Source organism: Mustela putorius, unplaced genomic scaffold (assembly GCF_011764305.1).
Source record: "Mustela putorius furo isolate JIRA1106 unplaced genomic scaffold, ASM1176430v1.1 tig00000682_pilon_pilon_pilon, whole genome shotgun sequence".
NCBI lineage: Eukaryota > Metazoa > Chordata > Mammalia > Carnivora > Mustelidae > Mustela > Mustela putorius.
Genome location: NW_025421443.1, coordinates 778,396 through 795,445, shown reverse-complemented (window position 1 = coordinate 795,445; position 17,050 = coordinate 778,396). Strand labels below are relative to the sequence as shown.

The 17,050-nt window shown below is 36.1% G+C and overlaps 1 protein-coding gene across 1 annotated transcript in view; it reads right to left on the bottom strand.

The window, feature by feature from the left end:
• GALNTL6 (polypeptide N-acetylgalactosaminyltransferase like 6) overlaps positions 1-17,050 on the bottom strand; it is a 1,243,223-nt gene that overhangs the window by 784,625 nt on the left and 441,548 nt on the right. The window contains exon 3 of the mRNA XM_004766106.2: positions 5,323-5,431. Within this exon, the coding sequence (XP_004766163.1) occupies positions 5,323-5,431 (109 nt within the window). The remainder of the gene's footprint in view (positions 1-5,322; positions 5,432-17,050) is intronic.

The window sequence follows — 17,050 nt, the reverse complement described above, 5'->3', positions numbered from 1 at the left end:
AAAGAGATCAGGGAATTAATTAAATGAAAACTAAATTTATCTGTTATCACAGTAGACCTTTATCCTTTCAAATTTGGTTTACCTTGTCTACGGCCATACCACCCTGAACGCGCCCAATCTCGTCTGATCTCGGAAGCTAAGCAGGGTCGGGTCTGGTTAGTACTTGGATGGGACGCCTACAAATTTGGTTTACCTCTTCCAGGAAACCTTCCTGACCCTGAAATGCTATGTGAATTCACTTCTTCTATACTTAAAGTATTCTAGTTAATACGAATCCCAAAACAAAGAAGTGTAAGATTATGGAATAATAATCTGGGTTTCTATGAACATTAGTTAGAATTCTCCTAACAAATTCAAATAATCTTCTTAATTTAGTATAACTCTTATGGGTACAGATGCACTAGAAAATATCCCTGCTACTACACCTAAGGTCTTAGGGTCTATCCTTCAATCGCCTGTTTTCTGTTTATATTGTATTAATGCAAGAAATGTTCATTTCCTGAAAGGTGAAAACCATATCTTCCTCATTACTCACCTGTGGTGTTTGACAACATATTCCCTATCGCCCCCAAAAATCACCAACTAATTAAAAACAGATATTTAAAATACCTGATATCTCAAAAATTACCAGATATGCATCAAAGATGCACTTGCCAGAACAAAACAAACACTATTTATATTAAATGTCTTAAGAAAGACATTTAATGAAATGCATGCAGCCTATTATGTTACTGTGCTTTTCCAAAGGTTATTGAGATTTGATCAGGAGGTAATTTCTGGATTTTCTTATTTTTAAGATAATTTCAGCATATGTAGTCTAGACATTTCAAAATGCAACTAAAATATAACTAACTGAAACATAACAAATATAAAACATTAGACTACAGAGAAGTGTGAAGTACTAAAGTGGTACTGAGAAGGGAACTGAGAGCCCTAAATCCGTGGTCTATAGTACTAGACTAAATTTAAAAGCTATGAGTCTATTTTTAAAATTAAAAAAATATATAGCAATGAAAGGAATTAAAATAAAATAAATAATACATATAAGACTGTAAATCAATGAGAAAAATATGATGGTAACATAAATAAAGTAACAAAATTGGTTTTCACAATGAATAATAAAATTGACAAGTTCCTGGTTTAATAGATTAAGAAGAAAAGAAGAAAAAAAAGTACAAATGATATTTGAAAGAAAACACAAAATAAATTTAAATGTTGCAGACATGAAATACTTAAGAACATTACAAATAAATTTGTTAATAAATATGAATATTTAGATGTAATGAATAAATTGCTGGAAAAATATAGTTGCAAGAAAAATAGACAAAAAAACTAGCACTATAACTATTTAAAAAGCTTAAGGTAGTAGTTAAAAATCTTTACTCCAAAAAAAGTTCAGGTCCAGACAGTTTTAGTTACCAGGTCTCCCTAATTATTAGAAAATATATAAGTCAAGCGGAGAAAGACAGCTATCATATGATCTCCCTGATATGAGGTAGTGGTGATGCAACACGGGGGCTTAAGTGGGTAGGAGAAGAATAAATGAAACAAGATGGGATTGGGAGGGAAACAAACCATAAGTGACTCTTAATCTCACAAAACAAACTGAGGGTTGCTGGGGGGAGGGGTTTGGGAGTAGGGGGGTGGGGTTATGGACATTGGGGAGGGTATGTGCTTTGGTGAGTGCTGTGAAGTGTGTAAACCTGGCAGTTCACAGACCTGTACCCCTGGGGATAAAAATATATGTTTATAAAAAATTTAAAAAAAAATTAAAAAAAAAGAATAAATGGATGCACAAATGAAAAAAAAAAAAAGAAAGAAAATATATAATTATCACATTCAACAACCAATTACGAAGTGTAGAAAAAGAGAAACTATTACTCAAGTAACTTATGGAGCTATCATTACATTGTTACCAAAACTTGACAAGGGCTCTATGAGAAAGAAAAACTCATGTCCAATATTCACTCATGAATAAAAAGACTCAAAAATGTTGAATAAAATATTAGCAAACTAAATCCAGTAATAATAAAAAGACAGATTTAGTCTAGAAGGGCACAATTGATTTCCATTACAAAATCAATAGAAATAATTTACTCAACAGATTAAAGGAGAACATTTATCATATTTTCTATTTCAATAGATGAAAACAAGCAAAAAACCTTTGATTAAAAACAGCATTCACTTAGGTTTAAACAAAAATAAACCAAACTCTCAACAAACCTAGCTGAAGAAAGCTTAACAACCATAACAAATTTTATTTTTTTAATAGTGACATAAAACATTAAGGTATGTGTCTAATTTGTTATACTTAGAATTGTAACAAGTCAAAAATTGCCACCAACAACTACTATTCACCATTACACAGGAACACCTAGTAAGTGCAGTTACTAGAACTGAACAAAAAGAATGTATATTATAAGATCTGGAATGGAAAAAAATAACCACTGTCATTACTTGTAGATACCATGAGTATGTACATTAAAAATTTGAGCTAGCTTATAGGTAAATGATTATAATTAGTAGAAGAGTTTAGAAAGTTTTCTAAGTTCAAATAAATATTAAAATTTATTTTCTATAAGCCACCTATAAACAATGTGGAATTTCAATAAAATAAATAACACATAAAATACCCATAAAACATTAGTTTTCTAGGAATAACACTAAAAAAATCTGTGACTAAAATATAAACAAATTTCTAAAGATAATAAATAGGCAGAAAATTAAAACAATATATGCTATAGAATGGATCATTAAATAGTGAAAAATAGTCAACTATCTCTTAATTTAATTAACCTCTACCCCAGAACCACATACAAAAATATTTATAGCAACATTATATTCAACAACCAAAACGTAGGAACTCCCCAGATGCCCACGAAGAGGAGAATGTTGTAGAAAATTAAACAATAGTAGAAATAAATCAACTAGAATTACACATATTGACAGAAATGAATCTCAGAAATAATTCTGAGTGAAGGAAAAAAGTCATACATTATGATTCAATTTTTAGATCACAAACACAGAAAAAGGCAACAGCATTTGTTTAGGTATATGTAATTAGGTAGTAAAACACCACACAGATGATCCTTTTCCTTGGCTTGGATATTAAAGACCAGAGATGTTCATTTTGATTATGTGCCTGCTTGTATGTTTGTGTATGTATAGTCCTTTTATTTATGTTCTATTTCATAAAATTTTTAAAAATGATGAATTTTAGTCTATTTCATTTGTCATCTATCTTCCAATGAATTATATAATATCTTAGCATTTAAAAATTTTTTTAACTCCATAGAAAATTTCTGCCTTAGAAAATTTTTTAAATTCCCAATTTTCTTGGTAGGTCAACTTTCCCTTGGCCCAAATAAGATGAGGACAGCAACAGCATGTTTATACAGGAGCAGAGTTATATGAAGCAGAAATAAATGTGGAATACTGGATTTTGTATCCAAAACCATCAGCACAAGTGAAGTTTAGGCATAGCAAATTAGGTGAAAGAAACTTGGATGAATTAATAATTATAGTTATCATTAGTTGAGTTTATAATATGTCCAAATAATTAGCAAATTACTTTAGGTATTTTTTCTTTAAGGCTTACAAAAATTCTGCAAAGAATAGTATCAGAAAGATAAATGGATTTGCTACTTACACAGCTTATGTAGAGAAAAGTTAGACTCTGAATCCAGGTGTGCCTCTCCTTGCATATATGCTCTTGTCATTACTCCATATTGCCCAAATATTACTATTTGATGTCTAACAGTGGGGTCTAATAGAGCATGAAAAGACCTGATTTTTAATCTAGCTCTGTAAATTATTAGTTTGACCTTGGATAATACTTAATAAACTCTTAAAGACCTCAGTTCCATAGTCTTTTTTCTTTTTTTCTCTCTTCTTTTTCTTACAAATTGGGGATAATAATATGTGTTAGAGTCATTATAAATTTTAAATAAAATTCATATGTAAAGTATCTAATACAAAATATCTGTTCAATAAATTGCAGCTTCAGTTGATTAAATTATATGAACATCTCCAAAAAAATGTCAGCATCCTGGGGTTAGAAAGAGAAACAGTTGATTGGATTCATACAGGCTAATGGAGCAAATAGAAGAAAAGTGAAGACACTGGTAAAGAACTCACTTTCATGACTGTTCACTTGGTCATGGCCAAGATGGGCAGATGATGAAACCTGGAAGAGGCTCGTTCTCTGACAAATAGAGAACATCCTTAGGATGAACAACTTTAATGAAGTTGGGGGGGGGGGTGGAGATCTTAATTTTTAAAGAAAAGGAATGGAAGAAGAAAATGAAAGAAGACTTTAATTAGGTCAACCACAACCAACCCAGAGCAAAGAACAGTTCACAACCTGCACAACTGCATAACTTTAAATACTCTCTCTCCAGGTTTCCTGATGAAATGAGCTATGAGAAAGTTTAACCAGGAGGACCTCATACTGTGATTAGTCACAGTTTTGCTGCTGATTTGACTTAGAATGCAGTGTCTCAGTGCTTTCCAGATTTCTTTACCAAACAAGAAGTTCTCTATTTCTAAGGCAGCTTCACTATGGGGAAAAAAACAAAAACAAAACACAAAAACCCAGAGCTCCTCCGGTTGAGTAAAAGCATAAGGACTTCCTACCATATGTTACTCATGTTCATTTGATGTCTAATTATACACCTTTCTGAATCTCTATTACCAATTACTTAATTTTACAGTATTTCTACAAAGACTTATTTTTTTTAATATTTTTTAATTTTTAATTTTTTTAAAATATTTTTTCCAAGAAGTAAAATATTTTCTCTAGCCCAAGACTAGAATTCTGCTGCATATATACAGACCTACTTGATTCTTTTCCATTCCCTGACTATTTGCTCAAGTACTGTCAACCTCAGGTCCCCAGATCCTGTGATCCACCAATTGCTGTAGCCTCCCCAACACCTAGAATTGTAGTATTCCTTGAATACTGTGCATTGTCAGTTAGATATACCTCAGCCCTAACAAATGAATCAAACTCAACACAGGTGTCTACCAAGGCAAGTCTCACTTATAAATCTCAATATCTTTCTGGAGATTATTAAAAGGCAGCTCAGAAATATGAAATATTATAGATTTCTAAAACTTGTATGTCCTCTTCTTAAGCTAATATTGTAAAAGCTATTCATTATTTGTTCTCTCTCTGAAATTTGAAATTGTTTTAATTCTCTCCAACATTGACTCCAATATCCCCAAAAAACATAGAAGAAATGCTAATTAGAGATCCTTTAAGTGACAAATGAGATACTGCTGTAAGTAAAATAGCACTTTGGCTTACACTGGGCTTCATACCTGAGCGCATAGCCTCTTTCTGAATGCTTTCATAGTCATGCCAGTCCTTTCTTCTCAAACCATCTGTCCATGCATAGAATTGCCCATCTCCCAGGCCCAGTGGAAATGTCTGTGGAAAAGGAAAGTATTCAGAGCATAAAAAGGAGGTATTTCCTTTTGCATGGTAGGTAAACACAGCCGAGCACATAATAGGCAATCAAAGAATATTTGTTGAATAATGATTCTTCTAAGTATACTGAAAAGAAAGCTCTTGGTAGTGACAAGATTAATATACAGATTTTAAAATAAGAGCCTGGGTCACTCACAACCCCTACAATTTCCTATTCTGCTTTATCCAGAGACATTTTTAACTCACTGTATCACCTCCTCTGAGCATAATACTAGTAATGGTACTAAATAGAATTAATTTTGTTTGTGATTTGCAGTTTCATTCATTTTGATCAAGTATATTTGAATGCCCTGATAATAATATTAAGCAACCATTCACTGAATGCTCACTATAAGCCAGGCACTATGTTAAATACTCTGCATATAAAAGATTGTTTAATCTTTGTGGTAGTCTATGGTTAACTAGCTACATTTTTCTGCCAATTAAAGTTAGGCCAAAGAACAGAAATAATTTGAATTAAACCACAGTGGCAAAGTCAGAACTTGGAACAGTTAAGACCAAAATTGTGATCTTAACAACTATTAAAACTGTCTCCCATCTAGATTTCTGTCAAAGTATGGTACATGGTAACACTTGCAGTTGAAGTTAGCAACTACTCAACAACTATAGTCACAACATGTGTTTTATGCTTTGGTAAAACCCAGTATGTTCCAATGTCAACTTGAAAATTACACTTGTGTGCATTGTTATTTGGTGTTTATTCTTGGTAATAAGAAACAAATGTTTTGAATGAAATTTATTTTCACAATCTTAATACTCAACATAATATAAAATAAATGTTTTCATATCCACATACCAATTTTTTTTCTTGGTTTACTTTTTGAAGTAAATAATACATCCCCAGAATGAAGGGTAAAATTTAGAGTTTCAAATTAGATAAAACAAAAAAATAATCTGAGTGCAGTAACTTTATTCCAAAACAAATAAAATGCCTTATTTCTTAGTTTGAAATAGTAGGACTATTATATATCTCAGTCCATCTTTGTAGGTTATAAAGGATCCACTTGTTTGAAAGGATGAAAATGGAGTTTGACATGAAAAAATACTTAAAATCAGAAGAAAGATTTGCCAAATCAGGTGACTATTATCTAGATATTTAAAGGAATTTGTTACAAGAGTAGTGATTTCAGGAAAATGAAAATAATAGAGGAATAAACATACAAGGATGATGATGAGTTTATATAAAATACTGAGGATAATAAGAATAAATTCTTAAAGGAGGATGACAAGAAAGAGAAGTTATGGAAAAATTAACAGAAAAGAATATAGTAAAAATAGAAGAAAATGGGAAAATAATTTTGGAAAGACATTTGGGTTTATAATAGCAAACATTAAAAAAGTCATACACTTTTTCTAATTGATAATTGTTTTCATAATTAGAAATTTTACCAAAATTCAGCTGGAAATCAGACATTTTAAATAACCAAATAGCTTTAAAATGCAAAACTCATGTTTTGTCTCAAACTTGCATTTGCAATAGTAAATACTGAGCAGTAATGGAAATCTCTTACACTGATTCAGATAAAACCAATTTATAAATATCACTTTTGGATTAAAATAGATCATTTCAAAACAAATTTTGATATTAAACATGAAGATTTTCTTGTGTAAACTCTAAATATCCAAACTCTCTCTTGTTACTCATTGGTTCACAAACAGGGCCCCGAAAAAGGAAAGAGGCAGGCCACTCCAGTATAGTGGTTGACAGGAATAATAAGCAAGGGAACTTATATATGAACCTTGTGTTGGGCACCCCAAGACATGTAGATCCTTGCACAGGCCAGCCAGAATCTCAAAAGTTTATATAGAGACCTTAATTGGGTTCAGTCACATATGCAATCTAATAGTCTCAACAATACCTTATTCTCTCAAGGCTGTTGTTTTAAACAATTCCTAGTGTGGGAGTAGTAGGTGGAGTGTATATTCCAAGGACACAGGAGGAGTGAGGAGCCTCTGATTGCCCAGGTCCCCATTCTCCTGCCAGCTGGTGGTCATGTCCTCATGATGATCTCCTCCAACACTTCACCCATTTTGACCAGCTCTTATAATCTAACACATTCCCCCTCTTCTGCAATGTGCCTATGATGCCAACAAGGGTTTTACTAGTATGGAAATGGTTAATTTGGTTACTATCTGGCTACATTTGAGGCAGAGTTCACAGAACCTATATAGGCATACACAAGTGAAAATACAGGTTAGCATAATGATTCTCAGAGGGAGGAGCAAGATGGGGGAATAGCACTGGGTCCCAGGAGTTCAGCTAGATAGTTATGAAACCATTCTGAACACCCACAAACTCAACAGGAGATCAAAGCGAATAAGAGCAGCAATTCTAGGAACAGAAATCAACCACTTTCTGGAAGGTAAGACTTGCAGAGAAGTGAATCAGAGGCGGCATATAGGAAGGCAGACCGCAGGGGCAGGGGTTGGCTCTTGGCAAGCAGTAGAGCAGCAGAGCACAAAATCAGAACTTCCAGAAGTATACTCCACTGAGGAACGTTGCTCCAGAGGCTAAGCAAGGGGTGGGACCCTTATGTGGACAGTGTGGCCTCAGGACCTGCGGGTTCAGAAAAAGACCAGGGGTGTCTGAGTGTAGCAGAGCTGCCAGGTATTGGAGAGGGGAAGCCGGCTACAGAGACAGAAACGAAGTGGGGGCTCTCAGTTTGGGCTTACTTTAAACCATGATCTAAGGCAAAATCCAGCCACTACTCTTCGAGCTGGAACACCACAAGTGGCAGATCTGGGGAAACCTCCTCCTTCCACGTCTGGAAGGAGTGGCGAAGGAGCCTGTGGCAGGAGTCTGCTGGGTCACAGGCCAGGTGAGCATGGAGTGCCGCTGGAGACCAGGGAAACTCTTGACTGCTTTTCTCTGAGGGTACACTGAGGAGTGGGGCCCCGAGATCTTAGCTCCTCCGGGCTGAAGGAGGCTGCCATTTTCTTTCCCTTCCTCCAAACCTCTACAGAAAGCATTCAGGGAACAAAAGCTACCGAGAGTGAACCCAAGCAGATGACTTAGCTTGGTAAGGGTGGTGCAACTCTGCCTCAGGCAAAGACATTTGAGAATCACAACAGGCCCCTCCCTCAGGAGACCATCAAGAATATCCAGCCAAGACCAAGTTCACCAATCAATGAGAACTGCAACACTTCAGAGCTACAGGAATATAGTACATATAATTCATGGCTTTTCCTCCATGATTCCTTAGCCTTCCAAAGTTAAATATTTTAAATTTTATTTTTTTCTTGTTATATTTTTAAAAAATTTTCCTCTTTCATATTTTAATGTTTTTTAAACTATTTTATCATATCAACACTGTTTTAAAAATCTTTCTACATTTTCATTGTTATAGTCATGTTTTATTCCTTTATTGCATTTAAATATTTTTTATATACATATAAGTTTTTCTTTCTTTAACATTTTGGGATACAGTTTCTTCTAGAAGACCAAAACAGACCCTAAATCTAGCATATGGCTTTGTTCTAGTCTCCAGTCTGATCATATTCTTTCCTCTTTTTTAACCAGCTTCTTATTAATCAATTTCTTTTTTAGAATCTTTTAAAATTTTCATCTTTACAGTCATATCCCATCCTTTATCATGTTTACACTTATTTTATATATATATGTATGTATATATGTACATATATATATATACACTTTATATATATACATATATATGTATATATATATGTATATATATGTATATATATACTTCTTTCTTTAAAATTTTGGGAAGTAGTTTTTTCTGACAGACCAAAATACACCCATAATCAAGTCTGTGGCTCTCTTCTATTCACCAGTCCAATATATATATATTTTTTTCTTTTATCCCCCCCCACGCCCCAGTTTCGTGACTCTTCTTATTTGGTTAGTGTATATTTTTCTGGGGTCATTGCTACCCTTTTAGTATTTTGTTCTCTCATTCATCTATTCTTATTTGGATAAAATGACAAGCAGAAAAACTCACCTCAAAAAAAGAACAAGAGGCAGTATTGGTACTAGTACTGATGACTAGGGACCTAATAAGTACAGACATTAGTAATATGTCAGAGCTAGAGTTCAGAATGATGACTATCAAGGTGCTATCTGGGCTCAATAAAATGTAGAAAATACTAGAGAATCCCTTTCTGGAGAAATAAAAGAACCAAAACCTAACCAAGTTGAAATCAAAAAAGGTATTGATAAGGTGCAATAAAAAATAGAGGTTCTTACTGCTAGGATAAATAAGGCAGAAGAGAGAATCAGTGATACAGAAGACCAAATGATGGAGAATAAAGAAGCTGAGAAAAAAAGAGAGATAACTACTGGACCATGAGGGCAGAATTCAAGAGATAAGTGATACCATAAGTCAAAACTGTATTAGAATAATTGGGATCCCAGAAGAAGAAGAAAGAGAGAGGGGGCAGAATGTATATTGGAGCAAATTATAACAGAGAATTTCTCTAATTTGGTGAAGGATGCATGCATCAAAATCCAGGAGACACAGAGAATCCCCCTCAAAATCAATAAAAATAGGTCCACACCCCATCATCTAATAGTAAAACTTACAGGTCTCAGTGGTAAAGAGAAAATCCTGAAAGCAGCTCGGGACAAGAGGTTTATAACATACAATGGTAGAAATATTAGATTGGAAGCAGACCTACCCACAGAGATCTGGCAGGCCAGAAAGGACTGGCATGATATATACTCAGATCACTAAATGAGAAAAAATAATGCAGCTAAGAATACTAGAATACCAGCCAGGTTGTTATTGAAAATAGAAAAAGAGATAAAAAGCTTCCAGGACAAACAAAAAACTAAAAGAATTTGCAAACACTAAACCAACCCTACAGAAAATATTGAAAGTGGTCCTCTAAGCAAAGAGAAGGACTAAAAGTAACAGACCAGAAAGGAACAGAGACAATATACAGTAACAGTCACCTTACAGGTAATACAGTGGTACAAAATTCACATCTCTCAATAGTTACCCTGAATGTAAATGTGCTAAATGCTCCAATAAAAAGACACATCATATCAGAATGGATAATAAAACAAGATGCACTGATATGCTGTCTGCAAGAAACTCATTTAGACCCAAAGACATCTCCAGATTTAAAGTGAGGGGGTGGAAAACAATTTAACATGCTAATGAACATCAAAAGAAATTTGGGGTGGCAATCCTTCAATTGGATAAATTAGATTTTAAGTCAAAGACTATAATAGAGATGAGGAAGAGCACTATATCATACTTTAAGGGTCTGTCCAACAAGAAGACCTAGCAACTTTAAGTATCTATGTCCCTAACTTGGGAGTAGCCAATTATATAAACCAATTAATAACAAAATCAAAGAAACGCATCAACAATAATACAATAATAGTAGGGGACTTTAACACACCCAACACTGAAATGGACAGACCATTTAAGGAAAAGATCACCAAGGAAATAAAGGCTTTAAATGACACATTGGACCAGATGGACATCACAGATATATTCAGAACATTCCATACCAAAGCAACAGAATACACATTCTTCTCTAGTGCACATGGAACATTCTCCAGAATAGATCACATCCTGGTTCACAAATCAGGTCTCAACCATTACCAGAAGATTGGGATCATTCCCTGCCTATTTTCAGACCACAATGCATTGAAACTATAGCTCAACCACAAAAGGAAAGTTGGAAAGAACTCAAATACATGGAGGCTAAAGAGCATCCTACTAAAGAATGAATGGATCAACCATAAAATTAAAGAAGAATTTAAAAAATTCATAGAGACAAATGAAAATGAAAACACAACTGTTTAAAATCTTTGGGACACAGCAAAGGCAGTCCTGAGAGAAAAGTATATAGCAATACAATCCTTTCTCAAGAAACAGGAAAGGTCTCAAGTACACAATCTAACCCTACACCTAAAGGAGCTGGAGAAAGAACAGCAAAGAGAGCCTAAACCCAGCAGCAGAAATAATAAAGATCAGAGCAGAAATCAATGAAACAGAAAGCAAAAGAATAGCAGAACAAATAAATGAAACTAGGAGCTGATCCTTTGAAAGAATTAATAAGATTGATAAACCCCTCCAACTTATCAAAAAGAAAAGAGAAAGGGCCCAAATTAACAAAATCATGAGTGAAAGAGCAGAGATCACAACCAACACCAAAGAAATACAAAAAATTATGAGTACATATTATGAGCAACTATACACTAGCAAATTTGATAATCTGGAAGAAATGGATGCATTCCTAGAGGCATATAAACTACCAAAACTGAACCAGGAAGATATGGAAAACTTGAACAGACCCATAACCAGCAAGAGATTGAAATAGTCATCAAAAATCTCCCAATAAACAAGAGCTCAGGGCCAGACGGCATCCCAGGGCAATTCTTCCAAACATGTCAAGAAGAATTAATACCTATTCTCCTGAAACTGTTCCAAAAAATAGAAATGGATGAAAAACTTCCAAACTCATTTTATTAGGCCAGCATTACCTTGATCGAAAAACCAGACAGGACCCTATCAAAAAGGGGAATTACAGACCAATATTCTTGAGGAACATGAATGCAAAAATTCTCACCAAAATACTAGCCAATAGAATCCAACAGTACTTTAAACAGATTATTCAGCACGACCAAGTGGGATTTATTCCAGGACTGCAAGGTTGGTTCAACATCTGCAAATCAATCAATCAATGTGATACAATACATTAATAAAAGAAAGAACAAGAACCATATGATGCTTTCAATAAATGCTGAAAAAGCATTTGGCAAAGTATGGCATCCTTTCTTGATCAAAACTCTTCAAAGTGTAGGGATAGAGGGCACATACCTCAATATTATCAAAGCCATCTATGAAAAACCACAGGGAATATCATTGTCAATGGGGGAAAACTGAGAGCTCCTCCCCTAAGGTCAGGAACATGGCAGGGCTGTCCACTATCACCACTGCTATTCAACATAGTACTAGAAGTCCTAGCTTCAGCAATCAGATAACAAAAAGAAATAAAAGTCATCCAAATCGTCAAAGAAGAAGTCAAACTCTCACTCTTTGCAGATGGTATGATACTTTATATGGAATACCCAAAGGACTCTACTCCAAAACTGTTAGAACTCATACAGGAATTCAGTAAAGTGTCAGGATATAAAATCAATGCACAGAAATCAGTTGCACTTCTATACACAGAAATAAGTTGCACTTCAAGACAAAAGAAAAAAAAATTAAGGAGTTGGTCCCATTTACAATTGCACCCAAAATCATAAGCTATCTAGGAATAAACCTAGTCAAAGAGGCAAAGAATCCACACTTGGAAAACTATAAAGTACTCATGAAAGAAATTGAGGAAGACACAAAGAAATGGAATAATGTTCCATGCTCATGGATTGGAAGAACAAATATTGTGAGAACATCTATGCTACCTAAAGCAATCTGCATATTTAATGCAATCCTTATCAAAATATCATCATTTCTTTTTCAAAGACATGGAACAAATAATCATAAAATTTATATGGAACCAGAAAAGACCTTGAGTAGCCAGAGGAATGTTGAAAAAGAAAACCAAAGTTGGTGGAATCATAATTCTAGACTTCATGATCTATTACAAAGCTGTAATCATTAAGAAAGTATGGTAGTGGCACAAAACAGACAAATAGATCAATGGAACAGAACAGAAAGCCCAGAAATGGACCCTCAACTCTATGGTCAACTAATATTCGACAAAGCAGGAAAGAATGTCTAATGGAAAAAAGTGTCTTCAACAAATGGGGTTGGGAAAATTGGATGGCCACATGTAGAAAAATGAAACAGGACTATTTCCTTATACCACATACAAAAATAGACTCCAAATGCATGAAAGACCTCAAAGAGACAGGAATCCATCAAAATCCTTGAGAAGACACAGGCAGCAACCTCTTTGGCATCAGCTGAGGCAACTTCTTCCTAGAACCATCACCAAAGGCAAAGGAAGCAAGGGCAAAAATGAACTATTATGACTTCATCATGCTAAAACACTTTTGCACAGCAAAGGAAACAGTCAACGAAACCAAAAGACGACTGACAGAATGGGAGAAGATATTTGCAAATGACATATCAGATAAAGGGCTAGTATCCAAAAATCTATAAAGAATTTATCAAACTCAACACCCAAAGAACAAATAATCCAATCAAGAAATGGGTAGAAGACATGAAAAGACATTTCTGCAAAGAAGACATCCAAATGGCCAATAGACACATGAAAAGTTCTCAACATCACTTGGCATCAGGGAAATGCAAATCAAAACCATAGTGAAATACCACCTCACACCAGTCAGAATGGCTAAAATTAACAAGTCAGGAAGTGACAGGTGTTGGTGAGGATGCACAGAAAGGGGAACCCTCCTACACTGTTGGTGGGAATGCAAGCTGGTGCAGACACTCTGGAAAACAGCATGGAGGTTCCTCAAAAAGTTGAAAATAGAGCTATCCTGTGACCCAGCAATCGCACTACTGGGTATTTACCCTAAAGATACAAATGTAGTGATCTGAAGGGACATGTGCACCTGAATATTTATAGCAGCAATGTCCACAATAGCCAAACTATGGAAAGAACCTATATTTCCATCAACAGATGAATCAGTAAAGATGTATATTTATATACAATGGAACACTATCTAGCTATCAAAAACAACACCACCACAACAATGAAATCCTGCCATTTGCAATGACGTGGATGGAACTAGAGGGTATTATGCTAAGTGAACTAAGTCAATCAGAGAAAGACAATTATCATATGATTTCTCTGATATGAAGAATTTGAGAGGCAGTGCAGTGGTTTGTGGTGGGAAAAGGGGAAAAAAATGAAACAAGATGGGACCGGGGAGGGAGACAACTATAAGAGACTCTTAATCTCAGGAAACAAGAGAGTTGCTGGGGGGTAGGGGGAGGAGGGATAGAGTGGCGGCTGGGTTATGGACATTGGGGAGGGTATGTGGTATGGTGAGTGCTGTGAATTGTGTAAGACTGATGATTCACAGACCTGTACCCCTGAAGCATATAATCTACATTATATGTAAATTAAAAAAAAAAAAAGATAATGATTCTCAAAAGAAGTTCCTTTTTTTTTTTTTCCCACCATGATCACAACCATTGATTTACTAAGTCCTCTTCACTGGGGCTTAGATTGCTCAGGATGTTTACTTGTATCCTCATGTGATTTAATAAAGATGATATGCTAACAGACTCATCAGGTGTGAACACACAACATTCTGTTTGGATAATGGCACAGGCACTTCCTTGCAAGGAGCTAATAGTGTCCAACGCCATCCTGGTTTGAACGACAGCTTTTCCCACTTAAGACATTTAGGTATTCAGTAAAGACAGAATTTGTTGGCTATTCCTTAAGGATTGCTGGGTGAATTTAATAAGGCCTTTTATGTCTGCTACAATGTCCTTCAGGCCAGTGGAGGAAACAAAGATGGTAGTCAATGAACTACTCCCTTTGAAAAGAGAATATGCCTGTCTGGCCTTGAAGAAAGAGAAATTGTCAGCTTTAGGAATTTGTCCTTGTTGACTAGTTTGCTGGGAGAGGTAGCACTGTCAGGCATGAGGAGATGGACGGGGGAGTGAGATATGCCAGAGCAGAACCTTCACCCTCTTCCCTCTTTTGACGGTGCTTTTTTTTTTCTTTTTTAAGATTTTATTTATTTATTTGACAGAGAGAGATCACAAGTAGGCAGAGAGAGAGGAGGAAGCAGGCTCCCCGCCGAGCAGAGAGCCTGATGCGGGGCTCGATCCCAGGACTCTGAGATCATGACCTGAGCCGAAGGCAGCGGCCCAACCCACTGAGCCACCCAGGCGCCACCTTGATGGTGCTTTTTAAATTCCAGGCATACGGCTTTCCAGTAGGTCTAGCTGGCAGCAAGACAATGAGATTCCAGCATAGAATGAGTAGCTCCCTCTTACGCAGGTGTGCTAAGTAACTCCCCATCCCAGTAGGACATCTCATTGTGAATTCCAATAGATAATTCCTTTCCTAGGTTTGATGGGACTTGATATTCTCAGCAGTATAGCATATTGTTCCCACAACTTCCATAACTTTTTAGTACTTGGTGCCTTGGCAGGGATCCCCAGTCTGGCATATAGGCCAATAGGACCTACTGGTTGACCATAAAAATGTACGAAAGCCTCAACAGTACTTTAGTCTACCTGGCCAAAATAGTTTTGCCTTCTAGTAATCTAAACTGCTGCTTTACTATTCCTTTTTTTCCTTTCTACCAACCCTGCTGCTTTGGGGTTATAGAGGAGATGAAATCTTTATTCAATGTCATGTTCTTTTCCTCCGTTTTGCACATCACAACCTTTGAAATGTAGCCCCAATCATCATCTATTCAACAAGGGTATCCACACATGATACTCAGCTTCTCTAATCCCCTAATGGTAGCAGCATGATTTTCACAGAGACAAAAGGAAGCTAAGGTTAAGCAAGAGGCAGAGGCAGTGTCCAAACAAAAGTACGTTTAGAAGCCCACTAGGAGGGAGGGTGCCAAAATTCACTAATATCTCACTGTTTGGGAATGCTCTTATTTGGAAAGTCTGCCCCAGATTCCTTTGGCAGTTGACTGAAGTATTGCTTATAACACAGAGAACATGCTGTTACTACCTTAAACAAGTCACTGTATTTCAAGGCCAATGTTTTATCTTTGACAATATATCATCCTACCCAGGCACTATGGTGGTTGTTCTTTCCATGAACCAATTTGCTGTATCTACTAGAAGGTCAGTTTATGGCTTATACCTAAGCCTGAGCATCAGCTTCCTGATTGCCATGGGGTGTCAGTGCCTTTAGGAATCTAGACTGGAAACACTATGCGATTTGTAAGCCCAAATGTGTTTCCCATATCCTGACCCCACAAGGGCTTACTCATGATCATTCACCCATTAAGCTCCCAATCCCTTTAGAACTACCCAGCTGTCAGTGCAAAGAGTAAAGGCCAAGTGATCACAAGTCAGACTGTTAGGAGTTTAGTCTACTGGGGCTCTGTTTCTTTTCTGTTTCCATCCAGATGTCAGTCCTGGGCTGAATAGCAAAAGCAGTCTCTGAATAGATAGCCCTGACTAGATCAATCAGTGGGAATTTCCCCTGTCCCTTTTCTCCAGGGCATCCTAGCCAACACAGGAATAGGGGCAGGGGCATTTGGAAGAGCTATATCTTCGGCAGTCTAGTAGCACCTGCATTCCTAGAGACAGTGGGCTGGTGGGCATGGTGCTCCTCTGCTCTAAACAGGCATGCTGGTTACTCAAAGTGGGAGTTTGAGCTAAGGCAGAAGTGGGTCAATGAAACATATTATCAACCCATCCCCTGATAGGAAGGAAAGTTCTTAATACAGTGTGCTGTTCCTTTGTGAGAGGCTCTATCTGGAGGAATGCTGTTAGAAACTATTGATCTATGGGGGTATATCAGGTTTCTGCTCCCTATCAGGTTCTGAAATCCTGAGTACTCTCCTCTTCTGTTTTCTATGCCACGGGGCCCAAGTCATTCCTTCTAGCATCACAGATACATCTAACTCAAATGGTAGCTCTGCTTGGGAGATGCTCAGCTTCACTAGTAGTTGTGTCT